We start from the raw sequence: 21545 nt of genomic DNA on the forward strand, positions 1-21545 counted from the left end.
GGGCAATTCAGGGTTAAGTGATAAGTTAATGTGAAAAGTGTTCAGGGCTATACCTAAGACCGTTACTTGTTTCAAAACGTACACATAACGTTAAGGGGCTTGCTATGTTCTGTGCGATGCTGACATTTACTATCTATATATGATAAACAAGATCGAGTGATGGGGGCTAGAGAGAGAGTGAGGGATAGAGAGACTAGGAGAGAAACAGTTATATATATATATATATAGAGAGAGAGAGAGAGAGAGAGAGAGAGAGAGAGAAAGAGAGAGAATGAGGTAGAGAGGTTAAAACTGGGCATATTTTGAAGAGTTTGTGAAAGAAAGAGAAATGAGAAAAGTAGCGTGATAGGGATGAGAATGGTGGGATGAAACGCGAAAGAGAGGGAAAGACAAAACAGAGAGAGAGAGAGAGAGAGAGAGAGAGAGAAAGAGAGAGAGATAGGGAAGGGGGGGGGGGTAAATACATTTCCAGTTAATACTCGATCAGATTAGTGCAAATACAGTTTCACCCGCACTATACCGGGATTTCATTAAAACGCTGTAGGGCTATAGGTATTTAGCATGTGACGGATGAGAGTAAACTTAATCTACTTTCGCCAGAAAACACAATCCTAATACACGTCAATTAAACAGATCATTCTAGGGGGCTATATACAGTATGCAAAGACGTCCAATAAAAAGTCTAGATGACAGAAACCCCACACGAATGGCACGCCCCTTCAATACAACACACGTACACAATCAACACTAACTAACGCCAATCACTATGAATGACAGCTGTCCAGTCATTCAACCCAGCCCCAACAATAGCCATTCCCGTATTGTTCCCCGTGTCACTCAGTTAGAGAACAATACAGATGTTTTTCGCACCTTTTATAAAAGAAACAAGGAAGGCACTCAAAACATGATTTAGTGTAGTTGTCGTTTTGTGTTGTGATTCGAGAACCATTGAACCACGGACGAGTGAAGGATAGACTATCCCCTCGAACACCCGGGAATCGTTAGTTTAGCTTTAACTCTTGAACAACATACTTCTCACTTCACGTCAGCTAGAAACTTCAGAACGACCCTCAAAAATTACCCTTGGCTGTTTTTGGACTTTTACGATCAGAAGCTCGTAAGGAGAAGGTCATCCCGTGAAGTTTACGGCCATAACTTGGACGAAACCAGCATAGGCTCTCTGGAATGTCGTATTTGACCCGATGAGGAGTTGCCATAGTTATTTGTAAACCGTCTGCATCTTACTTTTTAAAAATCATAAATCAAACGATCTTCCAAAATATTTGTTGGAAGCCGCAGAGAAGTTGGACATTAAAGTTTAAGTGAGCACAAAGAAGCCAGAAGACAAGCAAATTGAAAGAGTGCATTGGTGAATAAAGTTTGTTAATTCTGCTAAAGGAACATTATCTCTATCAGTTCTTATTCATCATCCGACGTACCTCGGATAACTTTACAAGTACTCATTTTAGGAGTTGTGTATATCACGTGTTACACCGAAGCGATTCGACGTCACTCCTCCGAGATGGTTCGGATTATGGACACCGTCATTCTTTGCGTCTTCGCACTCCTGACCGTGGTCATCGATGACGCCAACGCCTACATGTGGAACTGGATGTGGAGTGGAACTCATCCGCAAGGCCGGGCTCCTCCTGAAATGGTCAACGACGGACCGGTCAATAATGGCGATCTGGAAAGAGAACATCCCAGAAACATCCAAGCAAGACTTCTTCTTAATGAAACAGAGGCTCGGTACTACCAGGTAAGCCAAATTAGATTTCTGTTTACTCATTCTATTTACCTTATGAGAGCTTTAGGTCAATACTTGCTTCAATGAATTGTCGTTTTGTTATCATCACCTTACCAATGGTTGCGTGTTCAAGGAATCTTGATCAATCGGTGCATATCTCAAAATGAAAACAGATCCTTGTTGAGTTTTCAAAAGATATATGTCTGTTGGCATACAGTATACGGTACAATACTTTAATGAAGCTCACGTTAAGAATAATTTCCTCCAAGTTCTTACTAACTTCTTATTTTCATGTCAGAGTTCGTGTATTATAACGCGTTCAGGGCAAAATAATAAGTATTTCGTTTTGTTGCGTTGAGTTGTGTTTCTGTAATTGAAAAAAAAAATGAAATTTGAAATTAATAAAAGCATACAAGTTTCTATGTACATGCACCTCAACTCAACATTGAGAGGGAATCCGACATCACGTTCTATTATCGAAGGAAGCCATTCAACGCTCCGATATCTGTCAATTAATCGGGGCCGCAATTAAAGCCTATTGTTCGCGTTCACACTTCCACGTTGGGCTATTGCTCGAATACAATAGGTCCAGGGCCCAGAGTGATTAGATAACGTTACAGTCACAATTGTGGAGGCAGGTCCTAGACTCCCCTGATTTCAATAGGGCACAGACTGGATCGATTTCTGATGAACCTTAATCCTGGAAACGGCCAGTCATTATGTATGCCCATCAGGATTCAGAAACCTGTCTCTTTTATTCGACACTTTTATTTGGCGTGTGTTTCAAAAATAGAACAGACCAGACGACGCGATTTAGAATAAAGATTCGAAAAATGAATCAATATACTGCATCCACTGTCCCGCCTAATGATCACATGCATGTCTTACCAGTCACATTGATACACTGAGCATATTTAAAGAACGATCCTAACAATTCATATTTACTTTTGGTAAAAGCATTTGGAACTAACAACTGTTCATCCGTTAAATTGTCTCCTCCACCATTGACAAGCATTAAGTGAAACAAAAATGTTGTTATCATTGTTGGAAATATACTGAATTCTTTATAATTGTAGCTAATAATAAATAAATTATCAATATATATATATTCATTATAATTTGAAAATTATATTTGTGTATTCTTCTTCTACCATTAGGATCTCCCTTGTGATAGCGATAAGATGTGCGGCCGTGGTCGTTTCTGCGACCTCCACTACGGTGGATGTCATCGACATCGACAACCAGGACACCAGTGCAGACGAGACGGACATTGCCAGAAAGGACATGACTGCATGTTCGGAACCTGTCGCGCCACCATCCCAGAAAGAACACTAGGTAAGCATCTCCCTGTTTTATGCCGGACTTGATCATATTAAAGACTAAAGATGCGGAAAACATACTTTAGATACTTTTAGTCCCTGTGTTCCATAAGAGTCTGTAGAGGAGTGTCACAAATATATTTATCATACATTTTAGGTTGAGAGTTTGGTGATAATATTAACGCATGTGGATTCCCTTTTTGCCCAAATTTGTATAATGACGATTAATAAAAGGTACCATCTCTTCCTCTATGTCAGTCCTCCATCCCATCCCTAACTCTTTCTTTCTCTCTCTCTCTCTCTCTCTCTCGCTCTCTCTCTCTCTCTCTCTCTCTCTCTCTCTATATATATATATATATATCTCTCTTTCTCTCTCTCTATCTCTCTCTCTCTCTCTCTCTTTCTTTCTGTCTATCTCAATCTGTCTCTGACTTTGAGAATTTTTTTAAAGGGTGTAATGTAACAAATAAATAAAGGATACTTCATGATGCTCGTATAATGAAATTAGTTCGTTCAATTCCAGTTTGACATATATACCCCGATGACTTTGCGAGAAATAGCTATTTGCTCAAAACCTGCAGGCGTTTGGCTAGAGTATTAGTTATTGTAGTGTCAATATTTGCCGACAAAATGTCACGTTTTAGTACAAACCTCACACCCATAAAGGGTACAGTGCAATTGACAGGTATTATCTACGAGTGGATTCGACTCCTTTAAAGAGCAGACTAAAGTGATTGACATCAATATGATTTAATGGTAGGGCGTATATTTAATGTAAACTTGAAATAGTTGGTATTTTACCAAATGGTCTAACACTACGAAAGTTCCAAATGACGTCGGGACTGTAGAACAGATTAGTCTTTACCTAGCCTTTTTACATGGAATGGTAAACAATAACCAAAGTGAGACGAAATTATTTGAAATGAAGGTAGAATCATTACGTTGTAGGGGATTTAAAACAGAGCTAAATACAAATGCCTATGTATCGAGAAACCTAAAGAAGGTGAACTATTATGTTTTGATGAAGTAACTGGAACTCACACTTACAATTGGGTAGAGACAAGACAAATTCTCATTCAATACGAACAAGTGGTTTTGACGTGGAACACCTGGGGAGATCGTAGACAGGTCTCTTGATCTGGTTCGAGTGACCCAATGATTGACAGCCTTTTACCAATAAACGTTAACACAAAAGGAGATCCCAACTCACGGGGCGTAATTATTGTTTATTACGGGTGGTAGGGTGCCATTATATTAAGGCTATTCTAAAGCTTGTCATACTCATTGCTGTGATAAAGCCCTTGTCCACGCCATTCGAATCAGAATACACACATCCATGCCCGTACCTATATCGTAGTTTACAACAGAAATAGAAATTATCCGTCGAAACAGAAAACTTTGTTACGTACTACTTTTACTTATTCCGTTCTATTTATAGTGAGAGTTAACATTTTCTGAGTCAATTATTCATTATAGCCTTTTATATAATGTCTTGCCACTCAGGAAATATTTACCAATATGAAACGATATCTAATGATTGGACTCTTCATTCGATATCATTTCTGATTGGTCAGTTGCAGAACTAATTTTTTCGGACTCTTTCATTCTTCTTTTAGGGGCGCGATGCAGGAACAACAAGGATTGTAGCCACAACATGTGCTGTGCTAAGCAACACGGCGAGTCGGTGTGCAAGCAGAAACTCCCCCTTCAGGCAAAATGTTTCATCCCACCGGGAGGAATAGAATACGTCATCGATACAATGTGTCCGTGTGAGGAAGGACTCGTATGCAGCGAAACGGTTGTCATGGAAAAAAGAGAGTGAGTATTTTTCTATTATTTCCCTTGATTGTACTGACTTTTGATGATTTGTGAAAAATATAAGTTTATACAAAAACAATATGATTTTTGTCAACAATAAGGAGTTTAAAGTTTGTCATCAAACACGCAATATGCCTACTATAAACTTCCCCCACAGCATGTTTGGCTGCTGTTCGGAAAGCATCGATTTGAAATATGCAGGCATTTCTATCAATTTTATCAATTTTTCCTTCTCCTTGTTTTTTATTTTGCAGACAAGAATTTGTACTTCGCTTTTGGACGGACGAAGGACACATGCGATGCCAAGCCCGGTGAGAATTATTGGACTTAACACAAACCTGTGCTATACATTCTTGCTCAAGATGTACCGTGTGCTGCCCGTCGTGCTCCCGATGGCTCCCGATTACTCTCGATGGGTGCCGATGGCTCCCGATGGCATCTGATAGCTCCCGAAAGCTCGTCATAACGCGTTCGGAGTGTTCACCGAAAACAAGACGCAGTGCGTCAAGACCAAGCCGAAGCAACTATTAGAAGACGCCATCTGTCGACGAGATCCAGCATAGTTATTCTCCAATTCTTAATGTGATTAAGATGTGTATATATACATATATTTTTGTTGATGTATTGTATAAACCTTCGATCTCTATTTCAAATAGAATCGTTGATATATTTATATCCTGTGACACAAAATTACTGCATTAGATAATTTAAGAGGTATTTTTTAGATGTTGCTCCTATTCAAGCACATCTTCAATCAATACCGTTTTGGACTCATGGTCACATATTTTTCAATACATTTGTAAAGATATTCGACATGATAACTGAGTAGTAGGAAGTTATGTGAACTTTTTCCATACATTCGATGACTATGATCCATGTTGGGCCATGTATCTCTTCAGTTACCAATACTTCTGAGAGACAAATTTCAATTCAAACTTTCAGGCACGATTCGAATGATCTCGTGATTTATCGCCAAGCCTGGTAGTGGCATTATATTTGGACAGTGGTAAAGCATTATCCATGCATTTAGGGGGCACTATCGACATTACGGGAGGGGGGGGGGGTACTTTATCTTATTAAGGGGATGAAGTTAAATCTTACGTGAGGTCACCGAATAGAAGATGGCGGTCCGTGATCGTCCTGTTTTCACGCTGCCCCTTCTCTCTCCCTTCCTCCCTCCCCACTCTTTCTCTCAGTTTCCCTCTCTCCATCTATGTCTCTTTCTGTCTGTCTGTCTGTCTGTCTCTCTCTCTCTCTCTCTTTCTCTCTGTTTATTTCATCTTTATTTTTTTGCTATGCAATAGGGGAGAGAGCATTGACTTTGGGCGCCTCATACTATTTTGGCAAGTGTTACATTCGAATTTCATTCACCTGTTTTGAAACAAAAAGTCATGTTTGTCTCCAGATTCAATGTTTTTAAACTTTGGTATGTACTAAGGTTTGAGATCTGTACTGAGGAACTGCTCATAAATCATGGGAAAATGAAAGCATTAAACGAGCTTCTTCATAGCCGTCTCATTGAGTGTAATATATCATATGACTGTGATGACTAATATATTTTTTGATCATGCTGTCAACAAAAATGATGGAATGATATGTGGAGTGTTATATATTGTGATGTAATAAAACAGATATGTAAATTAATACATTTGGGCTGTATTGACTCATTGACTGACAGTGAAGAGGAGAGGAAGATATATTCACACGCAAAGGAAGCACATTCTAGAAAGTGAAAGATAGGGGAATTTATTATTCCATTAAAAAAAAATTCATTATAAAGATAGTTTTTAAAAGACCAGGATTCAATATCTGACTTTAATTATGTGTTATACCCCAGACTATTATTTAAAAAAGAAAAAATATGGCATCCCATCTCTAAAACACTTTAGACACGGCAAGCGATAAAGGAAGAAAGAGATGCGTTTTAGGGCAAGAGAGTATGAACGAAGAGAGAGAGGGAGAGAGAGAGAGAGAGAGAGAGAGAGAGAGAGAGAAAGAGAGAGGGAGAAATATTGAGAGTTAGGAGAATGAGTTGTTTTGAGCTTCAGTTTCTGGGGCGAGAACGTGTGAATGTAGAATAACGGATTCACGAAAACATCCCACCCTCTCCATTTCTCTTTTCATCCTCACTCACCTTTTCTCTTTCCACCATACTTCTCTCTCTCTCTCTCACACTTTCTATATCTTTCCCCTAACTTTCTTTCTGACTCTCTCCCTTTCTCTCTCTCTCTCTCTCTCTCCCTCCCTCCCACTCTCCCCTCTCTCTCTCTCTCTCTCTCTCTCTCTCTCTCTTTCTCACACACACAGCAGTTTAAAAAAAAATACATTTTACATAATTTTCTTTTAAATCAAATACATATTGTCAAATCATTCTTAACAAAACTGGATACATTGTACAAAATTGATATTTACGATTAAACATATATTGCAATAATAAAAAGAAAACAAAAGTACATTTTCATATATAATGATCAAGAATGTTTAAGTAAACTTGAGATATTTGTTTGGTCTATTCTCCCACCCCCCCCGCACACACACACACACACACACACCCAAACCACACCCACACAAACTATTTCTCTCTCTCTTTCTCTCTTTATCGCTCCCTCCTCTCTCTCTCTCTCTCTCTCTCTCTCTCTCTCTATCTCTCTCTCTCTATCTCACTTTCTCTCTCTCTCACTTATAGTTTCTCTCTCTCACTTCTCTCTTCTATATCTCTCTTTTTCTCTTCTCTCGTCTCTCTTCTCTCCCCCTACTGTCCGTGGAATTCCATTTTCTTTAAGAAAAATAAAGAATATAAAATTTATATATGACAAATAAATACTAGAGCATGAAATAGATTCCATCATTTATTACTAGGACTACATACATTTGATACAAGTATATGGAATATACATGAATTCTACGTTATTAGAAGCAGCGAATTTTAGGGGAAAAAAACTTACAGGAGAGTAATATAGAATAAGATTAAAAATATAAATAAAGATTGAGAGAGAGAGAGAGAGAGAGAGAGAGAGAGAAGAGGATGGGTTACCGTGTCAGAAGAGGAATGAATAAGTGGCTGACAAAAATAGGGAAGGAAAGAGAGTGTGAGAGAGACCTAGCGAGACAGTAATAGAAATAGACAGAGATTGATGATGTATAATGTATGAACGAGAAGAGAATAGAGAACGATCGTGTGAGTGAGTGTTATATTTAGAAATAGTTCGCGAGCCAACATCTAGACTCCGCCGTCATATACATCTCTGTAATGCGTGAGCCCGTCTTATAGCGGTCATGATCCCTTGCATTCCAGGTCGACTTAAAGCCCCCCCCCCCTCCCCCAACCCGGACAGAAACGGGGCCGATGATGAAGTCCTATCCCTAACTCGAAATGAAATCAATCCCATCATCTCAGTATCTCAAAGCTGATGCAACGTGCACTTGGGTATTGGTATAGTTGCTTTTTACTGCACACCCATGCCGGTGATCTTCTCCTGAACGGTACCATTTTCTATTATTGTGTGATCAGTATTGCCAAAAAGCCTTTAGCTGAATACGCCGAAGACATTTTTGTTCAAGTTGTAGCTGTTTTAAGGTAAGCACGACATCAAATAATTTTTTTGGGTTACTTTTTGTTCTTTTGAATAGAGAGAATCACTTTTTTCTGTGTAGGGAGATAGTTGATGGAACAAGCATGGATGTATATATATAGGTCATTCTGAGTCTGTATTTGATATCAATATAGTTTTGGTAATCATTGATTTAAAAAAAATAATCTGCATTACTTTGACACTTTGAAACAGTTTTTTCTAAATAGGATTGTGATTTTATAGAGCAACTTACAACTGTTTTAGCCTAATAAAATCGGAATTACTTACTATTACTAGTACGAGTACAGATAAAATCATTTGTGTTCCAGACATGTTTAATGGTCTTACATTATGATGGGATGTTATACTTTTTAAAAACGTTATACTTCAATGATATAGATAACGATAAGATAGATACAGGGTAAGTCTTAACTGATAATTAAGTTACCGATGCGAATAACAGCTTGTGCAAGCTTTCAAACAAAATTAATTACTGAATTTAAACTCATAAAACAAAATTGAATAATGATTAAGCTTGTTTGCACAGAATATTCAATATTACAAACGCATTATTACACCACTATTCAATGCGTTTCTCATTATTATGATATTCAATATATTTTCTTTCCGATTTAATTCATTTATTGTTTGTCGACCCTAGCCTTATCGATGATTTGAAAGCTATGTTTTGGGAGCACTCGATTCTGATCTCTATTAAAGGTACTATGTCCCATTTGCAGGCCAAAAAAATGAAAAGGTTAAATTCCAACGGCATTTGAAAAATAATACTAATTTAGAACTTCCCTAAAATATGGGGGGCTTAAAAATGTCTTTAAGCGGGAAAATAACGACTATTAGTTGTCGAATCGACTTAAGAGCTATAGAGCCAGTAAGTAATAGTCTGATTTTCAGACCATTGTACCGAATGGTCGTACGTTTTATGCTGCGCAAAGATTCAATTAGTTTCATTTTGGCCATTAGAGAAGTGGGTTATTGATGTAGACAAATGCTTACATGTATGTACCCTTTACAGCTCATTTGATGAATACCAAAGAAGAAAAAAGCCTGTCAGTAACTCAATATTGTCTGATAGTGAAGTCTAGCAAGTAAACGGGTTTCCTTGCATAATTTGAATATTAGGATATTGCTAATGTTTAATTTTCACAGATAGGACATACATGACATATTCATAATTCCTGCAAAGTTCTACAGAATTTGTTGTTGGCCGCAAAAGGGACATAGTATCTTTAAAAGTTGCTATATTGTTGCGGGAAAATTTACAGCTTTTTCAAAAATTTGTGAATTTCACGAATTTAGAAAAATACGAAATATAACGACACGTGTATGAAAGTATAATGTATATCAAAATCAGAATGCAATGGAAACAATTTATGATGTTAGTCTTAACATTGAAATACGATGACTTTAACAGTCAAAGTAAAAAAAAATACAAATGTAAGTATTCAAGAGGGACATCAAAAGCTAGTGAATATGATTACACAGTCTCTTTCAAAATCAAACTAAGTTAATGTCAGACAATGTCAGTTAATGTCAGCCTTGTGCGCATTAAAATTGTCCTTTCGTTGACATCTTGAAAGTGTAAGCGATCGCGTTAGAAAGGTCTTCCATAGTGTCACATTGTAAACCATCACCGGATAAGTAATAGACTAAGGGCGAATAAACTGCACAGATCTTTTCAAACTGATCGTAGCCTTTATTGTACTGAAAGAAATGTTCTGTCGCCCATACATCTTGAATATTTTCTCTGACTTCTTTTTATATAATAGTTGTGACAGTAAAGTTAATTCTTGATAGAAAAAGTGTATATCTTCTCAGAATATTATTGATAAATCTATAAGACCCTTTAGATTGATCTACATTGATCTACATTTGTCACACTCAACCCAGGTAAATGGGTACCTGGTAGGATTTCATTCCTTGAAATGCTAGAGCGCCGTAATGGCAGCCGTGCTAAAAGCCAGGGTAATAATCTCCCTCTGCGCCTCAGAATAGTTTACTAGATCGATAGCGCAATACAAATGCTGTAGTATTACTATTACTATTATTAGATTGATCAATAAATTCAGGGAAGAAAGAAATTTTTATATAAGACCAAATCTTACGATTATTGTCACAATCATTTCACGAATAGAGGTAATAACAAAACAATTTTAACTTTATGGTCAACAGTGTATCAATATTTTGAAGAAGGTTTTGAATCTGCACTTTGCAGACTTGTTCAAACGTAAATGAAATTGATTCATGAAATGAAAAATTAAGAATGATCATGTATCATTTTAGATGGTAAAGTTTACACTCTCGTAACTAACAGGGAAACGTCCACAGTACAGTGAATCCTCAGGATCGACGCCCCCATGTGATTATTATCACTTAATATCGACAGATTTTTAAAACAATAATTATTTATTTATTTATTTTTCAAAAAAATAAGGTTAGGTTTTTCATAGCAAGGTTACAAGATTTCTAAAGTAAACTGATACAAAGAGGGAAAGAGACAAATGTATTTAAATATAGGGAAAATAGAATATATGAAAATAAAGGGGCAGCATGAATGTATTGAAACAAATGGGAAAACACAATCTAAAAGCGAAACCTGGATGCATTGGCTTATAAGGATAAACTAGTGAAATAAATGAATATTATATGGGAAGGCAAACATTAATTTAAGAACACTTAAAACAACAGTTTACATAAGCCTTACACTACCCAATCATTATAGTAACGACATTTAAATGTCCATCATTACAATGCAATGCTTACACCAGGCAATGTAAGATGGTGTTTCATAGTCATCGACATTATCACATTGCACAGATGCCAGAGGGATGTACCGGTCGGGTTACCACTCTACACTGTATATTACTTTGCCGATTGACCTTAAGATGAGGTTGTCCAAATATCTGCAACTTGAAGACAGATGAGGGCGGTGTATATGTGCGTTTGTGGAGAAGGAAGGGGGTGGGGGTAACACTCCCAGGGACGCCGCAGGACCATATTGAATAACGATGTCGGACCCACACTTGCTGAAATGTCAGGCGAAACTTTAAAATAAAGAAAATATGACAAATAATGATAATAATGATAAAGTAAATCGATTTTGGTTGATCTAATTGGAAATTATGCCATCTCTCCTTCTCTATCTCTCCCCTTTCCCTTCGGACCCTTACCAACTCTCCCTATATTTCTCTCTTTTATCAGTCCTTCGAGCTTGTGCTCTCTTTTCCTTTCTCTTTCTGCTCATATTTCGATTGTGATGCTGCTCCAATTCTACTTTCATATTCACATCTATATTCATACCTGAATTTATTCATGATGTGATTCAGAATTTTATTTAAAATTATTGCTATGTATAAGTCATATATAACTGACTTGTCATGTTTTGTGCTGAAAGCCGGAGGACCGTACCTGCTCATAGACTTTTTTTTGTATAATAGAGTCTTGACGCCCTTCTGGCTTTTAGCACACGACACCATGTTTTTGTCTTATATTACATGTTACGCCAATAGAAAACAAATTTCTGTATTATATCATGGACAATAAAACCATTTTCTGGAATCTTGAATCTGACGACACGGGTCTCAATTCAGTTTTTATTTGACGGAACACCTTGAAAAGAAATGTCTTACTCCCACAACCCTTCTAGCGAAGTAGCGATGCTAATTAACATTCCGATTTATATAATCAACAAGGTGTTAATTGGTTATACATTTTAATGTCACGTTTAATACTCTGTTTTGTTTCTGTTAGTTTTTGTTTGTTTGTTTTTTGGTTAGGGTGAAATCACACAAAAGCATTTCTTAAGCCAGAAATAAACACTTTATGAGTGAATAGGAATTTACGAAGATGAATGAGAACAATTAATTATGTGCCGAATCAAACAGACGATTTGTTGAACCTATCAAGTGATCTTCTGGAATGGCCGGGAAAAAGGGGGCCTTTTTTAGTTGGGGAAAACGCAGCCCGCGTGTGCATGTTTTTTTTTTTGAACGGCCTATGGGATTTCCGCTGGGGTTGGCAAGAGAATAACCCTAGGACGTTTTGCCCCTCCATACCCCTAGAAAGATCCTACATGATTCCTAAAGTCATTTTCGGGAAAATCATTGTCTGGAACGATCCGGGCCCTCCACATTCCAGAAATTCGCGGATCTGCCCCTACAAATCAAGAAACATGTAGAACAATTCTTGTGGAAATAAAATTAATATGTGTTACAATTCTTTTGGCTTCGTGTATTGCTCAGATCAGTCTACAATGGAGACAAGTGAGGAGAACAAAGAGATGAATCACGTAGGGCCTAAAGAGCCTGAGATGTAAGTATACTACAGTTACCCGGATGGGATTCTGTTGTAAGCGATGCCACCGATCTTTTGAATTTTTTTTGGCGGGGAGGGCGGTAAGACTAGAGAAACGCAATATCCCTGGGAACACATCGGGGAAAGATCAAACGTTGCCATCTACCCAAGCACTGCGACAAATTTATCATAATGATTACCCTATTCTCTTCCAGTTCATACATCAAACACTTTTCTTCATTTTTTATTTTTGTATTATGTACTTGTCTAAACATATCTTATGGCAGGAAAATGGGGCTCTCAAAATTTGTGTCAGGGCATCTCTTTTTAAACTTATCTTCCATATGGCTTTCCTTCTTTATTATCTCTCTCTCTCTCTCTCTCTATCTCTCTCTCTCTCTCTCTACCTATCTCTATCTCTCTCTCTCTCTCTATCTCTTTCTTTCTCTGTATATATATAAAAGGAGATATATATATATACATATATATATTATAGTATTAATGACTGCTTTGAGAGAAATAGTTGTTTTTATACGCTCAAGGGAAGGTTAGAATTGTGCTATTACCCGAGGCGTGCCGAGGGCAATAGCCCAATTGTCACCTTCCCGAGAGCGTATAAAAACAACTATTTCTCGAATATTAAAGCAGTCATTAATACTTTTATATGCCGAAAAAAAAAAAAAAAAAACTTTTGTCGAAGATGGGATTCGATCTCTTGCGTACAAAAGGTGATGTAATTAAAATCACCGCCTTAAACCGCTCGGCTGTCGCGCTCTGTTACCATACATATCAGTTTTTTCTTATGTATACATTAAAATGGGTTGAAAACGGCTTCGCGTAGTGGATGCTTCGCGGCTGCTCCATTAAACAGGCCCTTCTTTTACTTTTGCAATGCATATTGGCACGAATTTAGATCAAGATCTATCGGCAGATGTTGTTTTTTTGTTTTTGGAAGTTTATTTTCGTCTTCATGTCAACAATGCAAGATAAAATTGTCGGTAAGATCGATCGACCAATTCTTCGCACACGTACGGTATCCTCGATCGCTCAGACCATTTTTTAACATGTAAACCTATGGGGTAACCATGGAGACTGAACTATTTTCCCAATAACCATTGTTACTGGGATTATAGAACTGTTTTAACCATGGTTACTGGGAATTTTACAGAAATAGTTGAAGTTTATGAATGCAATTTCGACCAATCAGATGGCTGGATTTCTTAAGTGAGGTATATAAATATATATATCCCCTTTTCAATTTTATACGGGGGAAGTAACATTAAACCCTGTAGATGCCCCCATGCTAACCGAGTCTTCTGTCTTGACTATATCCAGTAACAAGATGGAGGAGAAACTGTCAGATGAAGAGCTCTTGGACCTTATTCCTACCTTAGAGAATGGGGATTTCTTTCCAATCGGTCTCAAGTTGGACTACGATAAGGATACCCTTAATCAAATCAGAGGTAAGCATAATCATGACTCCAATTGACATCAGCCCGTTCAGAGCGAAAAGGCCGGAACAGGGGACATTGAACTTAATCATATTTCTAACAAAAAGCTATGGGTTACTTTGAAAACAACGATCGCAAATCCAATCAACATGATGATGAAAAAGGTAAAGCTGAGAAGAAAAAAAAAGTTTCCAAGTTTTCAGAGGGAGAGATTTACAGCTGGGTGAAAAATGCCAAATAAATCTCGGGCCAAAAAAAATTAGTGCCTGTCTGAGATTCGAACCACCAACCCTTGGATTGAGAGTCAAGTAAAAATGAAACTCTTTCCACTAAACCTCCACACCATCTCAGAATCATTTTAAAACCCATAACATAACAAATTTATGTTTTTGTCACCATTGTTTGTTTGTTTGTTTGTTTATTTTATTTTAGCACGGTGGCATATTTCAGCCAATGGCTGTTCTTCAGCATGGCCGTGCATATACAAAGCGATCATCATCATCATCATCCTCATTATCGTCATCATCGTTTACATCTATCATTCATCGAGAAAGTACTGCAGCAATACAAAGTAATACCTCCCTTTTTTCATTATGTTTCCATATAAGGTGATCATCAAAATGATGTAAGCGCGGCTTTCAAGGCTCTCTTCCTAAGTTGGGAGAATTACGTCACACTCTCACCCAAAGCTGCCAGATTGATGCTAGCCGATGCGCTCAAGTTTGTAGAGAGGAAGGATCTTGCCGGCAGAGTGACAGGTAAGCCTTTCCAAGTTATCTTCTTGCATCGGCTTTTTTTAGTGGCGTAGCATGGGGTCTTTCATTGAGGTGGGCGTTTTTTTTTTTTTTTTAATTTATTTATTTTTTTTTTTTTGGGGGGGGGGATGGGCGGAAACCAGATGGCAGATAATTATGCGAGGGAACAAGGCCATAGAGTGAAAGAGTGCTGGAGGGGAGGAGAGAGCAGGGTCGTAACACATTTTCTTGTCACGTTGTCAACCCCTTTCCCTTTCTTTTTGTCTCTTTCTCATTTTTCCTGCAATTTAATTGGAAGGGGGCACGTGACACTCGTGCCAATACGTGTATAGCAATGCCACTGGCATTTGTAATTTTTTTTCTGATTATAAACTGTATATTTAATATTTTCTAGTTTTGTCTCTGACCTCATTACTCGTACGTAGTATTCATGTTTTGACAAAGCTGTTTTCCTTCTACTATCCGACAACCAATCCTCCTTTTTAAAAATAATTTCCATGTTATTGTCGTACGCTCCTCAGTTACAGAGAAGATCCTATCCCGTTTTTTTATCAGTCTTTGAACAAGACATTTTATGTTTTATTCACGTACAGGACCTCGCCTCTTGATATCTTTTCCTTGATTTTATTCATCGGTTTCTCTGCCATAACCATACCCCGTAACCTATTTTTTCTCGTGGTACATGTTATCATAATATTTGCTAAAATATAATTTATATCACAATATATAAAATGCTGCTTATTCCAAATGACTGTGATAATGTTCTCTTGTTTTTTTTATTAAGGCGAACCGACAAACGGTGAAAAGGAACGTGTTGAATACATGTGCAAGAAACACAGCTTCAGAGAAGCCTCCTACTACTGCAAGCAGTGTAAAGAGAACATATGTGAGCGATGTCTGGAGGATGAACACCAAACAAACAACGTCATACCCGTCAATGACATGCACATCAAGATCAAACACGAGCTGAAGAGTTGCTTTGATCGCGTGAACCAAGCCAGGGATCGCCTGGAGAAGATAAGGGGCGATAGGAAAGGCGGCATGAGCGGTATGATTACCAAGACACAAGTCGGTATCCAAGTCATGCGTGAAGGCATCTACAAAGTGTTCTCGGAAGCACACAACATGATGGCCCGTGAGAGGGATGCGCTGATCGAGAAGGCCAATGTTCTGGAGAGGTCGGCAAACCCGGAGGTGTATGGGTTCGCCTTGTCAAAGCTGAAGAAATGCGAGCTGGCCTTGATGGAGGTGAAGGAGAAAGCACAGTTTGTCAACGACGTGACGAAGTTCGAAGCCGCGTCGCAAAAGATTGATGTCATCCTGAATGCTTGTCTTGACAGGGGCCCTCTGATGAACCTGAGTAAGCTGGATATGAAGATGGTGGCGTGTCCTTCCGTTTACCTAGGACACCTCGAGGAAGTCTCAGGGTGGGACTTTGTGGAGCAGTTTGATCTCCCTGACGACAAGAAGGAAGAGATGAACGTCTGCATCAAGTTGACGGACCGGAAGATCGTGGTCGGTTACAGGCTCGGTGGTGCAGATATCATAGATCTTGACACCAAGAAGACGAGCAGAATAGCCTATGATGTCAGAATCAGCAGTATGGCTCTGATGAGCTCGGGACACATCATTTTATGTACGACAGACAACAAGCTGGGCATGATAACACAAGCAGGACATAAAATGTCTTCGTTCTTCTTCACGCAAAAGACCAACAAACCATGCTGCGTGTGCGTCGATGACAAGGATACTATATTCATGGGTTACTCCGAGTTCAGCAACATCGAGGTCTTTGAGACGACTGGAGGATTCTTGAGGAACATCGGTACCATCCTGCAGCCATGGTGCATGTCCATCATGAAGTCGGGCCACATCGCAGTCACCGAATGCACCGTAGGCCTTCGCGATGCTGTCGAGATCATGAGCCAGGAAGGTCGTCCGGTGGGGCACATCATCGGACGCTTGGGATGCTCCCCATTCTCCTGCATCGACGAGGCGGGAAACATCTTCGTCGCCATGGTAACCAACGATGGACGGTGCACCCTCAGGAAGTATTCTCCGACTGGAGATCACCTTGAGACGGTTGTGGAGGAGCTTCAGTTGGAGTGGCATGAGAATCGCGAGTGGCTCCAGCTTGCCAGTCTCTCACCTAATGAACTTGTTCTATGTGATAGAGGATCTGTATATGTTTACAGACGGAGACCAACACTGTCGATGATGACAACGATTATAGGCTCGAATTAATCACACCTGACATTATGATCGTTGTACCCACCAAAGGCAACGCTAGACCAAGGATCTGGATTTGACTCCATTCAAAATATTATGTGGCAAATTTTGAATTTTTATAGCTTTATTGGGAATTCGCAAATAGTTTAACTTGTCCTCGCTAGCCTGAATATTTATCTCTATTTCTTAACAACTGTCAGCAAAAGTAAAAAATCTAATAGCTGTTTTTACCCCCTTTCTGCGAATTTGATAAATCGTGATGATTGTCTTACTTTATATTTTTTTATTCATTCATTTAATTTATTTATTCATCTATTATGATTATCATCATTATTATCATCATTTTAAACTTCTATTTCCCTTAGATTTTATAACGCATTTTAACATGACATGTTTGATTGGTTGGCTAAATGAATCGATCTTTGATGTGTGATGAATTGATTAAAGTGATTTTATACCGAGTATAATAATATGAAGACAAATCTCTAACTATTAAATGTGTGAGTGTTAACTGGATTTATAGACATTCCTATCTTCTACTACTCATAAGGTATGCTAACATCAATGAAGACAAGAAAGAAGGATCGTGGACATTAAAAATTTGTTAGGAAATGCACTATCAATTCAATCATCTTAGAGTGAAAGGATATTAATATAAATGTGATGTTAATCTTAACCGTTCAATCTTATCATTGCGTAGTACCTCGATGTGAATAGTTTATAGAAAAAAACAGATCTGGTCATCCAATTAGAGTGTGAAAGAAACACTGTGGAAATAAGTTTGAAAGGTTGATTGCGTAGTACAGGTGTATGAATAGTTTGATGTATAACGTGGTGTTTTTTAATTATAATGCTGAAATCGCATGAACTACACACAGATATGGGTATCTGGGATTGCAAGGACTTTTGGCATGGAAGCTTTGTCCTAGGTTTAGGACTATTTCTCGTCATATTTCGAATATTAGGGCATTTGAAGAGCAATCCTTTACAAGAGACAATTTTTTTTAAACATGATATGTGCTAAAATGATAAATGCCTAGAAAGAAGGAGAAAGCTTGGAAAATATTTTTGATTTTTAACAGAACTCAACCTCCTCATCAATCGTAGTTTCTGTATGATATTGTCAACATTGAAGTAAACCAGTGTTTCAATGGGTAGCCTGTACAAAATAATGACCAAGATTTGTTTTCTTCAAATTACTACTTATTTCAATAAAGTAATATAGCTTCGTTTTCTGATGATTTACGTAAGTATTTTGCAATTAGCTAGAAATTTGATAAATCCTTGGTCTACCAGTATATAAAATGTATTTGAACTTGTATTGTGGAATAACCCAGTCTTTGGTAGTACAATGTAGAATGTTTTGTTTACCGTGTATTGGTGTTTCTGTATTTTATAGTATAGGGTAATATAATTGAAAGTGCGTTGCCTTATGATATATAATAGAAAGAATATTAAATCTTGATTTATAAAGTATATTAATTGCTTTATCCAAAACAACATCTATAAAACTGTCTAAATAAACCTAGTAACATTATGAATAAATCTATGGTTTTGACAGCTGACGTGGACATATTAAAGGCAAATGTGAATGGTTGTGAGATAATGGCAAATACATGAAGTTTTGTTCCTTAAATGTATTACATGCAGGCGTGTACGCAGGATTTTTTTCGGGGGGGGGGGGGTAAAATTTGAAAATCACGCCGAAAATTTCGCAACGACTCAGCCAGCCGCTGAATAAGCGGGGGGGGGGGGGGGTATCACCACGGAACTTAAATGGTAACCGTGAAACCATCAAGACACCCAAGAATAACTAATTGTTCACACCTAAAAATCACGGATTCACAGCTTAGATTAGTAATCAGTTTTAGCCACATGATCATCACCTAGAAAGTTATAGTAAATTTGAAACCTTTTAAAAGGTGTTTTCAGACACCTAAGAATTACAAATTTTTCACACCTGGAAATTACGGATGCCCAGCTTATATTAAGAATCCGTTTGAGTCACGAGATCATCACCGCGGAACTTATGGCAACTTTGACTACAATTTAAAAAGGTGTTTTAAAACACCTAATAATAACTAATTTTTCAAACCTGAGTATCACGGATTCACAGCTTAGATTAGTAATCAGTTTTAGCCACGTGATCATCACCAAGAAAGTAATGGGAACTTTGAAACCATTTACAAAGGTTTTTTAAGACAACTAATAATGACTTATTTCTCACACCTAGAAATCACGGATGCCCAGCTTAGATTAATAATCCGTTTGAGTCACGAGATCATTACCGCGGAACTTGTGGCAACTTTGACTACCATTAAAAAACGTGTTTTAAGACACCTAAGAATTACTAATTTTTCACACCTGAATATCACGGATTCACAGCTTAGATTAGTAATCAGCTTGAGCCACGTGATCATCACCAAGAAAGTAATGGGAATTTTGAAACCATTTACTAAGGTGTTTTAAAGGGACTATGTCCCATTTGCAGGTCAAAAAAATGAAAAAGTTAAATTCCAACTGCATTTGAAAGATAATACTAATTTAGAACTTCCCTAAAAAAGGTGGGGCTTGAAAATGTCTTCAAGTGGGAAAATAATGAATATTAGTTGTCAAATCGACTTTAGGGCTATAGAGCCCAAAAGTAATAGTCTTGATTTTCAGACAATTGTACCGAATGGTCATACGTTTTATGCTGCGCAAAGATTCAATCAGTTTAATTTTGGCCATCACAAGAAGTGGGTTATTGATGTAGACAAATACTCATGTACCCTTTACAACTCTTTTCATGTATGTTATTACCAAAGAAGAAAAAAAGCCAGTCAGTCACTCAATAGTGTCTGACAGTTAAGTCTAGCAAGTAAACGGTTTTCCTTGCATAATTTGAATATGAGGACACTGCTAACGTTTAAATTTCACAGATAGGACATAAATGATATATTCATAATTCCTGCAAAGTTCTACAGCATTTGAGGTTGGCTGCAAAAGGGACATAGTATCTTTAAGACACCTAATAATGACTAATTTAATACAACCAGAGATTTACGGACAGAACAATAAGACGATTAGCCGGTGTAAATAACGTGATTATTACCATCAACTTTGGATAACCTGCGAAACCAATCGATAAAGGTGCTTAAAAGACCAAATAATTACTTATTTATCACCATCATCGGTTAACGGATAACAAACTCGTTGCTTGGTTAAGTGGTTATTTGGTCATAAACACTTGATTTACAGAGGTAAGTGGAATCACGTTATCCAGTCGCGTGATAAATTGGTGGTTTTTAGGTGAGATGAAAACGTGAACAAGAGTACCTTTTTTTAATGAAGGCACGTGTCGATAACGTTTAAACCTAGTTCAAAAGGCACCATACTTTAAAATCACTTAAAATACACTCCCAAAAGAGGTTATTTTTTAGTGTTCTGTTGAGTACCGGAATCCAAGCATTTCGCAATACACGGGGAAAAAACACTTGTTGAGTGGTCATTTATTTATGTACGTATTAATTCACTTGAATAATTACTTTAAAAAGCAAAATTAGCTTTAGTTAAAGTATTGAAATAAATTTAAATTTTGTTATTAATGTATACCGATTTCCATTAGCACGAAAACTTGCAAAACAGATACCTACGAAAACATAATGTTAATATTGTATTTACCAAGAGAGAGAGAGAGAGAGAGAGAGATAGAGAAAGAGAGAGAGAGAGAGAGAGAGAGGGGGAGAAAGAGGGCGAGAGGGAGGGACAGAGAGAGAGAGAGGGAGGGATGGAGAAATAGAAGGAGAAGGATGGAGAGAGAAAGAGAGACAAAGACAGAGAGAGAGAGAGAGAGAGAGAGAGACAGAGAGATGGAGAGTGGGGGGGGGGGGGGGGGAGAGAGACATAGAGTGTGGATTGCGTAATCCAGTATAAGGCTTGCAGTCTTTGAAAAAATATAAATGGGCAACATGATGAAAAACATGTATGAACGATGGCAAAGCAGATCTAACACAAACAAACTAAGTGAACAAGTTTATTTTTAATAGTTGAATTATAGGGCTATGTTTAAAAAGATACCAATAAGCGGTACTTCAACTTCCCTGAATCAGTTTCGATCATACAAGGAAGTATTGTGATGCAAGTGTTAACATGCACTGATGAATGGGAACTAATGTGCAGATCGTCAGAAGCTTTCAAGTCCACCACATAAGTTATAACACTAAGTAAGAAAGGAAACATTTAGAAGACATTTATGCGTCGTTTATTTATTGCGTGCACACCGTCAAAAGCCTTTGAGCTCAGAATAGTTGAATGATATGCCAAAAAGATACCAATATACGGTACTTCAATCTACTAGGGAC

The 21545-nt window shown here is 37.7% G+C and overlaps 1 protein-coding gene across 1 annotated transcript; it reads left to right on the forward strand.

Moving 5' to 3' along the window:
• The first annotated feature begins 902 nt into the window (after positions 1 to 902).
• Positions 903 to 6528, forward strand: LOC583414 (dickkopf-related protein 3). Its single transcript, XM_795135.5, has 4 exons — positions 903 to 1759; positions 2905 to 3082; positions 4683 to 4884; positions 5139 to 6528. Exons 1-4 carry the CDS (start codon positions 1523 to 1525, stop codon positions 5197 to 5199), a joined length of 678 nt encoding a protein of 225 aa, XP_800228.1. The 5' UTR covers positions 903 to 1522; the 3' UTR covers positions 5200 to 6528.
• Positions 6529 to 21545: the final 15017 nt, after the last annotated feature.

This window comes from Strongylocentrotus purpuratus, unplaced genomic scaffold (assembly GCF_000002235.5).
Source record: "Strongylocentrotus purpuratus isolate Spur 01 unplaced genomic scaffold, Spur_5.0 spur5_scaffold_19, whole genome shotgun sequence".
Lineage (NCBI taxonomy): Eukaryota > Metazoa > Echinodermata > Echinoidea > Camarodonta > Strongylocentrotidae > Strongylocentrotus > Strongylocentrotus purpuratus.